At 44.5% G+C, this 15,691-nt stretch overlaps 1 protein-coding gene across 2 annotated transcripts; it reads right to left on the reverse strand.

Annotated features, from left to right (window-relative positions):
- Positions 1-1,267: 1,267 nt before the first annotated feature.
- cacng7a (calcium channel, voltage-dependent, gamma subunit 7a) lies at positions 1,268-12,189 on the reverse strand (the record flags this gene model as incomplete). 2 transcript variants are annotated; one of them, XM_080837110.1, is made up of 6 exons in its annotated part: positions 1,268-1,326; positions 1,495-1,729; positions 5,578-5,723; positions 10,540-10,680; positions 10,876-10,962; positions 11,994-12,189. In XM_080837110.1, the coding sequence occupies 6 exons, from the start codon at positions 12,187-12,189 to the stop codon at positions 1,268-1,270; spliced, it is 864 nt and encodes a 287-aa protein (XP_080693236.1). The 2 variants fall into 2 exon arrangements, with proteins under 2 accessions (XP_080693236.1, XP_080693235.1); XM_080837109.1 differs by having other exon boundaries at positions 1,268-1,729.
- Between the last annotated feature and the right edge of the window lie 3,502 nt (positions 12,190-15,691).

Consider the following 15,691-nt stretch of genomic DNA (forward strand, 5'->3'; position numbering starts at 1 on the left):
AAATTGAGCTAAAACAGAAAAGTCCCTGAAGGGAACAGAAAGACAAACCATTTCTAAGGCAAGGCATTCTATTGCTGTTCTGCTGCATTAAGCCTTTGCTGCGTATGGACCCTCAATATCCAATACTGAGTACAAAATAAGAGGCAAATTGCATCTAGCTGCAAGAAGCGACATCGGGAGGCCAAGCAAATCTTTTTTTCTTTAAACGGTATTTCTACAATCGTTTGCAATTTTGTGGGTGATCTTAATTGGTTGCCAACTGATGGTGCGGCAGTTAAAGACATAGGACTAATGGAAGGAGGTGTGAAATGTGTCCAATATACCACACCTCTCTGAAGAGCCTGACTGCTATTTTATATTATATACAACTCTGGGGAAAGGCTGATTAATTTAGGCTCAAACAATTATTTTATATTCTCAGCTAATGATTCTACACTTCAGGAAGATTCTTCGCTTCAGCAAGATTCTGTACCTCAGGAAGAATTAAGTTTTTAGCAAGATTCTATACTTCATAAAGATTCAATTCTAGAGAGGTACTGAGCTTCAGGCAATACAATTTCCATTGTAAAGACACCTCAATGTTCAACCATTACAAGACTATTCCAAACATTCGCCAGCAAAGCTTACCATCAAAACAAACCAGAAAAACATTATCATACAAATTGTACTTTGTCATGAAGTAAAGATGCAGGTGAAAAAAACATACCTAGCATAACAGCTAGGAGAAAACATGAAAACGTCTCGACAGAAATGACAACCTTTCTTTTCATACAGTTGAAGTACAAATCTCTATACATATAGAAGTGTTCTTGATTGTTGTTTGTGTGTTTTTTTTTATGTTTACTTGTGTTTCAAATATAAAGTTTGTGTAGTAAATGCTCTGGCCCTCCTCCCCCCTCCTCTCCCACTTCTTTTCCCCACTCCTCCCCTCCTCCCCAACCTCTTAGTCTTCATCTCAGGCACAGTTAATGCAAAAACATGAATCCTTCAAACGCTTATCTCCTTCCTCCCTTTACTCCCCCCCCCCCCCCCCCCACCTACCTTTAATCCCTTTTCCTCCCATCAATTGTTCTACATCGCTTTTTTCAGCTCTCCTTTTCTTCTCATCCAACATTCATGTTCATATTTTCCGTTGCACCCCGCCCCACCCTGTGTGTGTGTGTGTGTGTGTGTGTTTGCGTGCATGTGTTTGGGCATGTCTGTGTGTATGTGTTTTAAGCTTGTGTTCCTGTGAGGATTCCAATGCTCTCTCTCTCTCTCTCTTCCTCTAGCAGGGGGAGGCGCTCATGCGTATGTGCGCGTGGTGGTAGCGGGGCGGGGGCACAGCTGATGGAGGCGTGGCCATGGGCAAGGCCTGGGAGTTGTGGCCGGAGGCGTGGTGGATGGAGTGAGGGTAGGAGGAAGAGGAGGAGGAGGAAGGTGGGGCGTGGTGGTAGCTGGCCCCCGACGACGGGCCGGAGGAGAGAGGGCCGCTGGGGGGTGGGCCGGCGCCACTCCCCTTGGGCGGACCCGGAGGTGTGGTCTGGTTGAGCTGAATGGAGATGTCGCTGGAGACCTCGGATGCACTGCGGCCACGCTGGGGAGGCGGCCAGGACTCCGGGTGCAGGTACTGACCGCTGTAGTCGCTGCACTCGGACAGGCGGGGGCGGTAGAGAGCTGGGTGTGGCCGGTACATCTCCTCCTCAGTGTAGCGCTTCATGAAGAGGTAAACCGACATCACCCCCGCACCCTACAACACACAGAGATAAGCCATATACACTTAATCCACATTGGCCATTCAAATCTTCCTGGTGAACTTGAGTCGTGCCCTACATTGAATGAGTGCTCCCAAATTGGACTTTTTTGGGGAAGCGTGTCCAACTCACTTCAGCCCAGGAATGACAATTTATGCTTTGTTTATAGGGGAATGAATGAGAGGTGAATTATTCACGCTCATGACCTCAGGAACTACTGGCACTAAGGATCTTCCTTAGAACACTTAGAACACTCTAAGAACACTAAGGGTCTCCCTTAGAACACTTAGAACTCTCAAAGAACACTATGGATCTCCCTTAGTGGTGCGGGGAGGCTTCCTTAAAGTCGTGCAGAGAGAGGGTTGCCATTGGCACCAAGAGCCACTGCATGAGTAAAGTCACAACAAGAACTATCCAGAAGTTCAGATGAGGGGCCTAAGTGCTGCGGGGGCAGGCAAGAGATGTATCGATCCACTTTTTTACAGTTCTGATCCGGTTCAGACACCTGAATTTGGATATGTGGCTATACAGTACAAGAGCTCTTTTTTCTTGAATACTATTATTGTTGTTGTTGTTGTTTTTGTTGTTGGTATTATGGGTAAGGCAAGGTAGGGTGACCAGGGCCCTGTTCGGCGTACAACTGAAGCTAAGATAATTAATTTAGCTCGCAACTGGAGATACTACCTCGCTAATTGAGAACAGGCCAAGCCCGTCTGGCGACGGGCGCTAATTTATTTTAACCTCTCGTTAATTTATCCCAGGCTAAAATCATCAGCTAAATTGCGCGTGCACGTCCCTCTTCAAAAGGCAGGAGAGGTCGATCACCAAAACCATGATATCTATAACGGCACCATAGTCTAAACTCAAAGAAAAAGGCTAATTTTTTTCTCCGCTAAGGCAGGATATGACCATGAACGCGTTATGAAGAATTCAAGACCATAATCATGTCAAAATTCAACACTGCTGCGACTACGACAGCATTAAAGAAACTGTCTATAGGCTGTCTAAGAAGTGATATATTTTCTCGTGCCGAACATGTGACTTTGGTGCAGCGGGTAGAGCGTATGACTTGCATGCAGCAGATCTCTGGTTAGACTCCCCTCACCTTCGTATCATCAATGGTTGCACTTTGTATTTGTTTATAATTTTACAAATACAGTACAATGTAAAATATTCTAAATACAAGAATTATATGCTCCTGATAAGGCATTCAAACTAGTGTTTTACGTTATGTCATAGTAGTGTTTCTTACCCATTCTCTCTTCTGAATGTCAGGAGAATCGGTGCAACTGAGAAGCGGCTTATGTTTGGTTGAACCCTCTGGCCAGCCTTACCAGCCTCCTGCATGGTCAAACCCATGTTGACCACATGTTTTGAACACATGAATCTCATCAGAGATACAGTAATGGCTCTCCGTCTTGCTCTTCTTCTTCATCATCATCATTTTCCTCCTCCTCCTCCTCTTACTCTCACTCCTCTGCCTCTCTGATCACCACTCACTTCAATGTTGCCATAAATTGTTCTCCAAACTAGGAGCGAAAGTTTTGATTTCAAATTGCACAACAGCCTTGGAAATGGAAGTTTTGCCAATTGATTAGCAGTGTTTTCTGTTTGAACACAATGAGGTTTTGGCATTGATGAAGTATGCAAAGTAGAGAGGATGGTGTTTAGTGTTTTGAAGAAAATGTGGTTAACAATTGAAAACTGTGTCTAATATAATGGTCTGTGTTTGTTGTTTGAAAACAAAATACCCTTTTGAGGTGACATAATAGTGTTTTGAAACCAAAGTGGCATTTTGCAGAAGATATAAAGGGTTTTGCATTTTGTGTGAGTGGTTTTGGGATTTGTGTTTAGAGCTAAGAGAAACCGAGGCATGCTTTGAAAAAAATTGTTTTAGGAACAGAGAAAAACTGTAATGCAAAAATGTGCCACTATGCACTGTTTCATGTCTTGTTCAAACTGGCAGAATAACATAATGTGCAATTAGTTAATTTAACCTTCGATGAGATAACAGTTATAGATCCAGCTATGTCGTGAATGTAATTGTCAAGCAGATGTCAGGTGCGTGTCGGCGACTGTGGTGAAGTTAGCTCTCTGCATTTAGAGGGTGTTGGATTGGTTCATAAATTTGAAACTCAGTTAATTATTCTGGTTTCTGACATAATTTCAGACAAACTCCACAAAGGTGGGCCCCATAGATTTGTTGTAATATATTGTGCATTTGGTAATGCTTGTAATACTTAATCTTGCAAAGCTCACATCACATTCTAACTACACCACTGCCACACAGTACAACACAATTTTCAGTGTGTAAAAGATTCTTTGTACTTTCTTAAACATAACATTCTATATAATATCAAAGCATAAATTACCCAAAGTATCTTCTTAATGAAATATCTATTTACAGTTCTGTAAACTGTGCCTAATAGCATAATTACAGTATTAGAAGGGCTAATTCTCACCCCCCTACCCCAGTCACTATTGATGTTCCTGCTGGGTACAGCAGGTTCTGGATGGGAGCAAAAGCCCTTCTGTCTGGACTCCTGCACCCCCACCCCACTCGAAAGAGATACTAAAAAAGACAAAAACTGTCAAAACAGACAAAGAACCTGTTGTCTCTGCTCATTACACTGTATGTGTGCCATTGTGTTTCCCCAGGGAATACAAATGTTGATTCTAAGAAATTTAGTTTGTAATGAAGTTTCTGCACTAAAGTATTTTAAACGACAAACCTGAAATGTCAGCAACATAACACGCCTGTCTTGATATTTTGCTTGTGTGCACGAATACACACACACACACACATGCGCGCGCACAAACACTTTAGCAAATTTAACAAAACGTACTCAGTACTTTTGTACACCCAAGTGAAATCATGAATATCCCAGCATTTGTAAAAGGAATTGTGGCCATCACAAATTAATTTACAGACTGCTCCCATTTCAGAACACAGGTCTGTTAAATCATAATTATGTTTTGTATTTTCTCTTTTCTCTTGAGTTTGAGCTTTGTTATTGTGGCATGACATTGCGTTTGGGGCGGGGGGTGGTGGGGGGGGGGATTGCAAGGCTATTGCAGCTCTGCGGCAGACAGCCCACGAGACGCCACTGTCAAGCTCACTCATGGCGCAGCCAGGCAATTACCGCCTCAGCCGTGCAGTTAAGCCCCGAAGCACTGCCAAACAACCCAGCCATCCAGGGAGGCAGGCAGGCAGGGCAGGTCAAGAGCTGGGAGAGAGCCGGTGGTCTCAGGCCATCCGAGTGACAGACAGAGCCTGTCGCCTATTCACCTACGTCCTAATGAGTATGGATTGAGGTGTTTGTTACTTGTTAGCAGTCAGCAACCTGGTCTTCCTTTTGCTTTTGCTATTGTGCCTGCTGCTGTGTGAAAATAATAAACGGTGCTGGTGGTGGATAATGGCGACTAGGTGGTAGCGGTTAGCAACAGGAAGTCACACTGCTGTCATGCTAATGCATGGTGACAGGTAGGGAAGTGTCCAGCGAGCGTGAGTGGGTAGCAGCAGGTGCTCTCCGCTAACGCTAATGTGTATTGATGAGGGCCTGTAGGTGCTGAGGCTGCTCTGAGATCAGAGAGCTACAAGCACCTGGTGCTAATTATTTTGAGATTATTATATAAAGATATGTGTCTGTGTGTGTATGTGATGTGTGTTGTGTGTATGGATGTGTTGCATGTCCTCGCTGTGTGTTTGTTGTGTACGTGTGTGACTATACGTGTGTGCGCATATGTTTGTATTTGTGTGTGTGTGTGTTTGTGTTTGTGTTTGTATGTCTGTGTTTGTGTGTGTTTGTGTTTGTGTGTGTATGTGTGTGTTTTTTGAGCTGACCTCTTTCAGGAGGAAGGAGCTGGCTGCGAAAGCAAAGGACCAGCCATAGTGGTAGTAGAAGAAGCCCTCCGGCTCCCTCGGACGATTCATCACCTCGTCATTTATGCTTGAGATATACAGCACCAAACCAACCACCAGACTCAAGCCTGAATATCACAGAATAACAGAAACAACAGACAGAGACAAACAGAGAAAGAGAGAGAGAGAGAGAGAGAGAAGGAGAAAACAAGCTTGGTTTAAGACGTTTTTGTTGTAAGCATTGTTATGTGACACATTTTGACTCACAGTACATCCTGACTGAGATAAAGACATCTTTAATATTACATCAGCATCAGCAGCATTCGCCGAGTCTGGAGTCGGTTCGGTGGCGTTTTCCTGGAGAGACGCGCTGATGCTTTGACATTCATGGCAATCAGAGAGAGGACAAAAATGTTGGAGGCACAAAGAGGCACGCAGCAGAAAGGGTAAGGCTTAACAGATAACAGGAAGAGACAAGAGGGAGAGTGTGTGTGTGTGTGTGTGTGTGTGTGTGTGTGTGTGTGTGTGTGTGTCTGATAGGAATAAGAAGGCTGTGAGGCCATAAAGCCTAACGTCCCTAAATCTATTACTATGTCACGTTCCATAACCCGGGTCTGAAAGGATGTTCAAATGTTGACACATAATATAATTGCAGGGTGAAAGAGAAAAGGGTGAAACAGAGGGAAAAAAAGAGGTCAAGAGAGGAAACAGGAGGATGTAGAGGAAAAGAGAGATGGGAGAAAAAAGAGAGAAGACAGAGAGATAAAGAGAGAGAGAGAGAGCATGAGGAGAGAGAGAGAGTAGCACAGCGCCTCTGGCAGGGTAAAGCAGATTAAAGTAGCATGTCAGAGGCAGCTGTCATGAGGCCTATTACGGGAGAAAAGACTTTGAACAGCTCCCATTGCCTTTTAGGACCCTTGTGGAGTGTCTACCGCTAATAATTACCCATTCAACTCCACTTTATGAACTATTCCTCTTCCTGTGTCCTCACCAAAAAGCCATCCCAACGGATTCCTGATCCTGACATCTTTTAAGACTGAGGGCCCTGATCAGTGTAGCAGGGGAAAACAATCTGGACTAAATAGAGAGATAATTGAAAAGGATAATAATAATTATAATCCTGTAATTGGTCATCTGCAGCGGTTGCAAATGCTGTGAATGCTAAGATAGGCTTGTGCTTGGTGCTCAGGAGAGACAACATCAGGAAACAGTGAGCAAATCTGGCAGCTTAAATGAGCCACGGCAGAATAATGAGGAAAGAATATTCTCAATCCACAAGAGACCGGGAAGTGAGAAAGGCCCACACACATACATAAGCAAACATATGTGCATACACAACATCTTCTCTTTCTCCTCCTCATTTCCTTCCCTATCTTTTTCGCTCTTTCTCCTACACACACACACACACACACACACACACACACACACACACACACACACACACACACACACACACACACACACACAACATACAGACACACACACAGACACACACACACACACAGACACACAAACACACACACACACACATACACACACACACACACACACACACACACACACACACACACACACACACACACACACACACACACACACACACACACATTCTGCTTGTCTGTCAGTGGGTCCTGCAGTTGTTCTCTGCCTGAGCTTCCATTAAATCCCCCATCAGATTAGAAGTGCAGCGGCAGCATTTAAACTCCACCCAAACATTACACACCAGGAACACACCACAACAGCTCACAAGCCAAACATTACACACCAGGTACACACCACAACCACTCACAACCCAAACAATGACAAAATAAGAGCGTCAGTCATTACACGTTAACCCATAAATGACCCAGTGTTTCTAACCAAACTTATGAGTAGGAAAAATCGAATAATGAGTGTTTGAATGTGTGGCAACTTTAGTAGCTGTGGTCACAAATGGGTTAGCTTGTGACGTAAAACACACATGTGATGCAACTTATTCACAAAACACACCACAGCCAGTACAGATTTGCAACCATGCCAACCTCATCACAACATCACAACCCAACACAACCAAACTAAAATCGCATCACGATACATGCTCTGTGAACTAAACTCCGCCGAGACAAAATTCACCACCACACGTGTTAACGCAATCTGAATAACACAACTGTTCCCCACCGCAAAGCTCAACTCAGCCAGCCACAGAGAGGGAACAGCAGTGGTTGCTGCATTCAGTGGAACATGATGCCATATCATATTCATGACACATCCCTACTCAGAGCCAGCACACCACAGGCATCTTAAATAAGCTACAGCCTCAGCCCAGGCAATGCAATAATGCACTGCAAAAAAGCACAGGGGAAACAAATCCACTGAGACGGGCATGCATTGTTAAATACCCTCCTTTAAAGTAGACACAAACACACACACATAGACTGACGTGTGTAAATACACACACTGAGAGATTTACAGCCAATCACACACACACACACACACACACTCTCACACACACACAAAGACTCACAACAAATGACATGCACACAGACACAAATATGCCCACACTTATTTATTTAGTGTAGCTGCTTTTATCAAGAATCACATACAGCAGAGTGGAGGAAGGAACACCATTCTCAGTTTGTGTCTCTCCCAAGGAGTCAACCCCATGACCTTGGTGAAGTTCGAGCCTTGCAGAGACACACACCAAAGCAGTTGTCTGAAAGTGCTTCTCAGCAGCAAAGTACCAAAGAGGAAAAGACTATATGTCTCTCCTGCAGACCTCATCATCAGTAATAGAAGTGACAAAGACCCCAGCAGCCACAGAAACTACAACAGTGTCTCTCTCTACTTTCAACAGTGATCGAAGAAGTCACCAATGACCCTTGCGGTGACAACTACAGCGGCAGTAGCAGCAGTAGTAGCCGCACCGTCAGCAGTGGCACCAATAGTAGAGATGACCTCAGCGGTGGCACTAGCCGTGACAGCAGATGGTGCCGGAGGGAGCAGCCAAGCCCGGCCCGGCCCGGCCCTGTGAGCTAACCATGGATCAGCTCGGGAGAGTGGCTGGGGAACGGCGTGTTCAGGAGAGGGTCAGGAGAGCCAAGCTGCCGCCGCCACTGCCAGAGACATTCACCCTGTTTAGCTCTTTGTCTCCAGACAGACAAACTATCCATTTTGGGTAATGTACAAGGTAAGGAGAATAATTACATTTTAACAAGAAGTGGGGGTGAGGATGTCTCGAAGAAGGGAGAATTTGAAGTGGTATTATGGTTTTTTTTTTGTATTCTTCAGTTTTAGAGATGGGGTGATACACACTGCATGGGCAAAATTATGTTTCCCACAGAGTCTATAAGTTCCTGGTGTCCTTGAGTAGCCCTGAAGACCTTAAATAGCCCTACCTACCTAACAAAAAGGCAGTACACATTGTTCACTAATCCATGGTCTTCTAGCACGCAAACTTGCCTCTGCATGAATCTTCTATCTAGTGCAAGAGTGGCCAAGCACTCCAAGCATCAAAAGGAAATACTGCCAATTAGATGGCTGTTCTCTCCATGTCCAGTGAAGTAGCTCGTTGACTGAGCCACAGTTTCACATGCCAGGATTTGAAAACTTCACAGAAACCATAGATGCAGCTTTCACTGACAAAGACTCGAGAAGACAAGATATTTTCATTCAGCTCTCAGCTCCTCTCCTCTCCCTATCAGGGAAGCTCCAGAAAAGACAAAAGGAATTTTAAACAGTTGAAACAGTTATTATAACAGTTTTTAACTACATATTGGCCAGCTACAAGCGAATAATGATTAGAAATTACTTTGTCTCTATTCATGACATTATATATACATACTGTCTATGAAGCGTACTACATGATTACTTCTATAGCTATATAGACATTTCTCTCCTCAGATGACAAGAAGGGCCCAGATTAACAAGATTAACATGCTGTTAAACGTCTTCTCACATTGTAAAACATTTTTTTTGATTTTACAGGATTCTGTGGGCATAATTGCAGTGGATACCAAGTCTGCACTAAAATACTGGGGCCGAAAGGTTCTAGAGCATGTCAGACCTCTTCATAACCATGGCGGGTGTTTGTGTGTCTGCAGGCTGTGTGTCAGGAAGTTAGCGTCGAGCTTCCCTGATTTCACATCTGCAACCGAGGCAGCCGTTATCGCCCACCTGCCTTATCAGTGAGAGAGAGATAACAGCGGAAGGCTCAGTCAACACAGCCTGTGTACGTCTGTCGGATCAGACCAGGCTAAGGCTTTCGGCTCCGTGCTGCACAAGTTTGACAAAGTTCCCGACCTAAAGCGACCCAGCGATGGAACAAAGACTCTGCTTCAACTGATCACTTCTCATTTCTACCCGATGTGTGTGGAGACATCTGCAAACACACGTGAGTAAAAATACTTGCTGTGGCGCTGCCACACACTACATCCGGCTCCAAAGCAAGTCCAAGTTTCATAAATAAAACTGAGAGAAATCTACAGCAGAAACAGATTTAGACTTCTAATCTTAGACTTCTAATTCTACCTTAGGCAAGTCCTCATGCAAGAGTTGCTATATGAGGACACAACATATTCAACATATTCCAACATCCGGATGATCCAAAACATACAGCATCTGGTCCCTAAAAGTGGTAAATTAAAAAAATCTTGGTGCTTAAAGGCAAAGTCCGTAATTCTAGTGAACGGCTGTTGATATTTGAACTCAACAACCAATACAATTATACAATTTCCTTCCATGCTCCTTAAGTAATGTGTTGATAGTTTGGAATGGTGTATGGCTCAGTCCATTTAGTTTATTTCCTATTTACAGAGTCAGGACCGCGTAAGAAAACCAGAGTTTTTGTTTTACCGCACAGACAGCTAGAGCACCGTGAGGAGCAATTTGCAGAATTTGACAGAGAGTGTATTGAAGTAGAATCGTGGACTGTTCCTTTAACTCAGCATAACAACGAATATGGAGTACCTGAGAGGATGAAGAAGATTCCAGAGACGAAGGCCAAGATGGTGCGCTGAGGCCGAATGTGTCCGATGTTGCTGATGACAAAGGCAGTGAAGACGAAGAGAAGAGATATCATAGGGAATGGTGTGGCTGTCCTCACCATCTCTAATATGCGTACGAGAGAAGAGAGGAAGATGTCAAGGAGAAGGGTGAGCTACAAAGGAATAAGCTGTTTACTTGGGAATACACAAAAATACTGCTCATGGGAGATCATCAGGAGCTCAGTGGGAAGGAAGCTCAGAGGGTTTTTAATTCAAAACGCTGTCCTTTCGCTTTGCTTTCTTTTGACATGCCACTTACTTAGAATATTTGCAGTGTTCTCCGTGGTAATCTCAATTTCTGGCTCAGTGAAGTATTCTGATGCCACACATCTTCCTTTTTCTGGCCCTGAGAAAGAGACAGAGACAGACCAAAAAAAAGAGAGAGGGAGAGAGACAGCAAGAGAGAAGAGAGAGGGGGAGAGACAGAGGGACAGAGAAACAGGCAGAGAGAGAGAGAGGGGAAGAGAGAAAGAAACAAGACAGAGAAAGAGCAAAAACAAGCCAAGAGAGACAGAGGACGGACGGAATGGACAGGAAGAAATGGGATAGAGAGATGGCCAGATGGAGGGAAGGAAGGAGTAGACAGAAAGAAACAGAAAAAGAGGAAAATGTTTGCCAACAATGGTGTGGACAAGAGGTTGAACAAAGGTCACAGAACACTGCACAGGACTACAAACAGAGATACTGGGCCTGAATCAACAGCACCAAAGCTGAAATAGCACCAAATGCTCAGCCAAAGACTAAAGCTTTACAACGGCTCATTGAAATACACAAAAGCAAACAGCTCTTTGAGTACTGTTTAATGGCCCCCAACACTGAACATTTGTCACTGGTAGAATTGGCTTGTGAGGATTAAACACTTGTGTGTGTGTAGTGACAACAGGCAAGGGAAGGGGATGGATTGTACTCTGGCCAGGCAGTGCATTGTTCTGGGCACACGAGATAAAAGGATGACCGAATCCAAAAATGTACAAACACTGCTATGTTTCCACAGTTCCTGTGCACTAAATGCGACAGATTTCACGACTAGTATTGCTATAACGGAGATACAATTACAAAAAGGTAAACCAAAATGACAAATATAAACTATAGAACTCATTTAATAATACATTTGCATTTACACACTTACTACTTTAATAGACACTTTTATCTTTAATACAGTACAGTACACAAACCCATTAATTTAAAATCACTAGGTGTGGTTCCCCTGGGTATCAAACCCATGACCTTGGTTTTTCCATCACCTTGCTCTACCAGTTACCCTACAGGAACACAGTGACATCCTGAGCCTTAGTGACTTCTGCTGAGCTTTGGGGGGGGGGGGGGGGGGGTGACAGTGGGGGTACCTAGTGTGGGGGGGACCGTGTGGGTACCTACCGGCCACAAAGCAGACCCTCCAGAGGCCAGAGTGCAGCGCCATCTTCACCTCCATGGTCTGGTTCTGCTGCAGGATGATGCCTTCCTCCATGAGCAGCCAGTAGTCTGTGGACACGGCCAGGCCCACCAGGAGCAGGCCACAGGCTCCGAACACAGAGGAGAGGAGCGTCAACGCCCTGGTGCTGAAGGAACTCATCTACAGAGATGAGAGAGAGAGAGAGGGAGAAGGAAAAGATGAGAAATACAGAAAGAGAGAAGAAAGAGTGTGTTGGTAACAAATGGTAAAAAATAAAATGTTAAGAGAAAGACAGAAAGAAGAAAGAAAGGACAGAAGGGAAAATAAAAAGAACACAAAAAGATAGAGGGAGAAATAAATAGAGAGATGGAGAGAGAATGACAGGACACAGTGAGAGAGAGAGATAGAGAGAGAGAGAGAGAGAGAGAGAGAGAGAGAGAGAGAGAGAGAAAGGAGAGCAAAGTCATTTTGTGAATACAGTTCAATGCTCTTTGGGATGGCACACTGCCAATAGAGAAGATTTGGAGGGGAATGGTGGACTGTATCCAAGGCTGCAATAAAGCTGTGAGAGAGGTGAGCTGCGTCACCCCAATTATTTCGACCATCATGTACCAAATGAGATACTCATTGTTGAATGTAAAGTTGGAACTCAACAAACAGTTTCATACACTATTGTTAAAAAACACTCCCATAAATGACTAAATAAATCCACAAATGTGTTACACACGATAGGGGAGCATGCAGGAAGGCAAGGCAACTAACTGAATCTTCAAATAATTTGGAAGAGGGCGACGTAGGCGCTATGCGTGCCTGAACAAGGACTGGAAGAACCAGGTGATCGCGTTGCCATGTGATCTCACCCGTGCGCGAGCTTCCCCCACGCCGCTTCCTGATGCTGCTCATCGCATGAGACAGAAGAGAGGAAGTTTGATGTTGTTTACATGCTGCCAGTTTGTGTCTCATATCAAATGCACGGCTCTCCTGGGTCTCATGCTGCTGCATGAATGATAAAAGCTCATTAGCACTCTTGTTATGAATTACTATCAGGAGACATACTGGTGAACTGCTGTATCTGATCTACTGCTGTTACCGCAGAACTCATCAACCATCACCTCGCTACAGCCAGTGAAAGCCTCTAAGAAACAACGGAAGTGAGACTCCCACAAAAAACACAAAAGTACCGTTACAAGTGAGTATAGTCTGATGGATTCAATGAGGGGCAATCGGTATCAGAAGGATGCAGGGTCACAGATTATATTTAAGGATGAATGGAAAGTGGAGAATGGGAGAGAAGGATAGAAGATATTAAAAGAAGAAACTCCTTTCGAGGTAATTTGTTCAAAAACTCCCCATCACTGCTTAATTTAGGAAAACTACAATTCCCTAGCCTGGATACCAGCCCAAACCCCGCCCACAAACTTTGTGTTCTGGGAGATTTGGTCTGGGTTTGAGCTAGTTGGGAGAAAATATCAGTTTTCAGCCAAACGATCTGACCAATGAAATTGTCAGAGCGGGCTTTATACGTTGATGGACAGATGATTAACCAACGCTTGAGTTGAATTAACCAGTAGATTTGAAAAAGTACCAAGATGGCGGCTTCTCGGCCTGGAAATATCTTAAGTGAATTAAGCTATCTACACGACTTTTTAAATGTCTACATTGACTCGGTTAGTTGTGTATGTGCAACACGAATGTTGCAGAGTATTGTTTGTCTTAACTAAAGCTCTCTAGACCATTATTGTAAGGTTATTGCTAAAGCTTAGACCAAAAATCCATTGAAACACATAGTAGCTAGCTAGCCTCACTGCTAATATGTATAACGGGAGAAAGTATATCTCACAGATATTGACGCGCATTCATTTTGAAAGAGGAACAGAGAAACACGATTAAAGCATTTGTCGGTTGAAAAGATGTTTTTGCCGTCCTTCCTATCCTACGGGATCAGGTAAAAGTTTAATGTATCAGATGGTCATACTACGTTGCTCTAATTGGTTCTAGGTACCCAATTCAGCGAAGAGGCATTTTCTTTCCTGGTTCGTTGAAACACGCCCCATAATCACAGCCCAATGGGTCAGGATCAGACTCATATTTTGACTAGAATTATGAGTATGACATCGTCAGGCTAACAATTCCCATGATTCTGAAAAGTGGTGACCAACAACAGGATGGGGGATGGGGCATTGCTGGTGAGTCAGCTGCAGAAAGTGTGAGGGAGGAGGAGCCCGCAGAGTTTAGCATGTATAATAATGAATTACACATGAATGGCAGCTGAAGAGTGAATGGAGACTATATGTATCTATTGTGTGGGAGGGGAAGGACCCTGGTGTCCTGGAGTGTGGATGGAAGCAAGTGGAAGAAAGAAAGACAGACAGACAGACTGACAGAGAGAGAGAGAGAGAGACAGTGAGAACGGGTTCTGTCGCTGTCCACTGATGTGGTGCTGAAGTCGCTGGAGCAGCAGTAAAGGGACCTGGGGCTGTGGCTAAGCAGTTTGAGGGGTTGCGCTGCAATCACTTTGGAACTCACTTAACCATTCAAATAGTCACTTCCCACTAACACACAGGCCTAATGAGCAGAGACTGTGTTCAGGATTGGTCTCATTCGAGTAGGCCCGCTCAGTATGGTGGGTTTGTTGGTGTTGGTAATTCAATTCTGAACATGGAAGTGGGATTAACCACACAAGCCATACTCTTTATGCATAGACTAGTAAACATATTACTGACCCACTGTATAAAAGACAGAAAGCAAAAACCAACGGGAAAATGTTAAATTCATCAGCTATAGATTAAGCCATTGAAGTATGAGGTCAGATTTTAAATCACAAATTCAGTTGACCATGCTAAACCCTTCTGCTTGTTTTGTTCGTTTAAGAAACCAAATTATAGTCTAACCAAACATACTATGGAATGCGTTTTTAGGGAGAAAACAATTTACCAAAAGTACCGAAGTTACCAGACTTTCCATAGTCACCCTGCGGTTTGCTGCCAACAGGAGTAGAGATACTTCAAATGGGACTGGTCAGTACACTGCAGAGTGAGCAAGCTGCTCGAGATTACGGCACTACGTCTCCCATGGTGCATCCTGAACTGTACAGATGGTGTGCCCACTGAAGAGGGGAACACAGCCCCAGGTGGGGTGTAGTTTTCTTGCCGAGATGGCAATATGCTCTCCTGCCAGCGGGTCAGCTTCCCCAACCGGGCAGGAGAGAAGAGTGGCATCAGAAGAAGAGCGCGCTGGTCGTTCATATCCAAGCACGTGAGAGATGCACATGATACACAAAGCCAAGCGGCCACTCAGCCAGAGAGGGAGAGGGGGAGAGGGAGGGGAGTGTGTGGGAAAGACCTTGCCCCAAAAACATTTGAAGCTACTCGCTGGCTCTTTCATACCCTCGCATTCGCACGTCAGCCCACCGAATGTTGGTGAATCAGTGAATTCGCGCTGGGAATTGACATCAACAGGCGCAGGGCACCATTCACAAGCACACACATTCCACCCGGTCGCGTGTCTTTGCCTTCAAGTCACAAGGCAACACAGGGGGGAAATCTTTAGAATGACTCAATTTAAAAATACACAAACCACCCAAGCATCTAATTCGGTCACTCTCAGCGTCACTTCTCCTCTTCCCCCTCTCTCTCACTTCGGCTGTTGCCCGCGCGCGCGCACACACACGCACATGCGTGTC

This window comes from Sprattus sprattus, assembly GCF_963457725.1.
Source record: "Sprattus sprattus genome assembly, chromosome: 4".
NCBI lineage: Eukaryota > Metazoa > Chordata > Actinopteri > Clupeiformes > Clupeidae > Sprattus > Sprattus sprattus.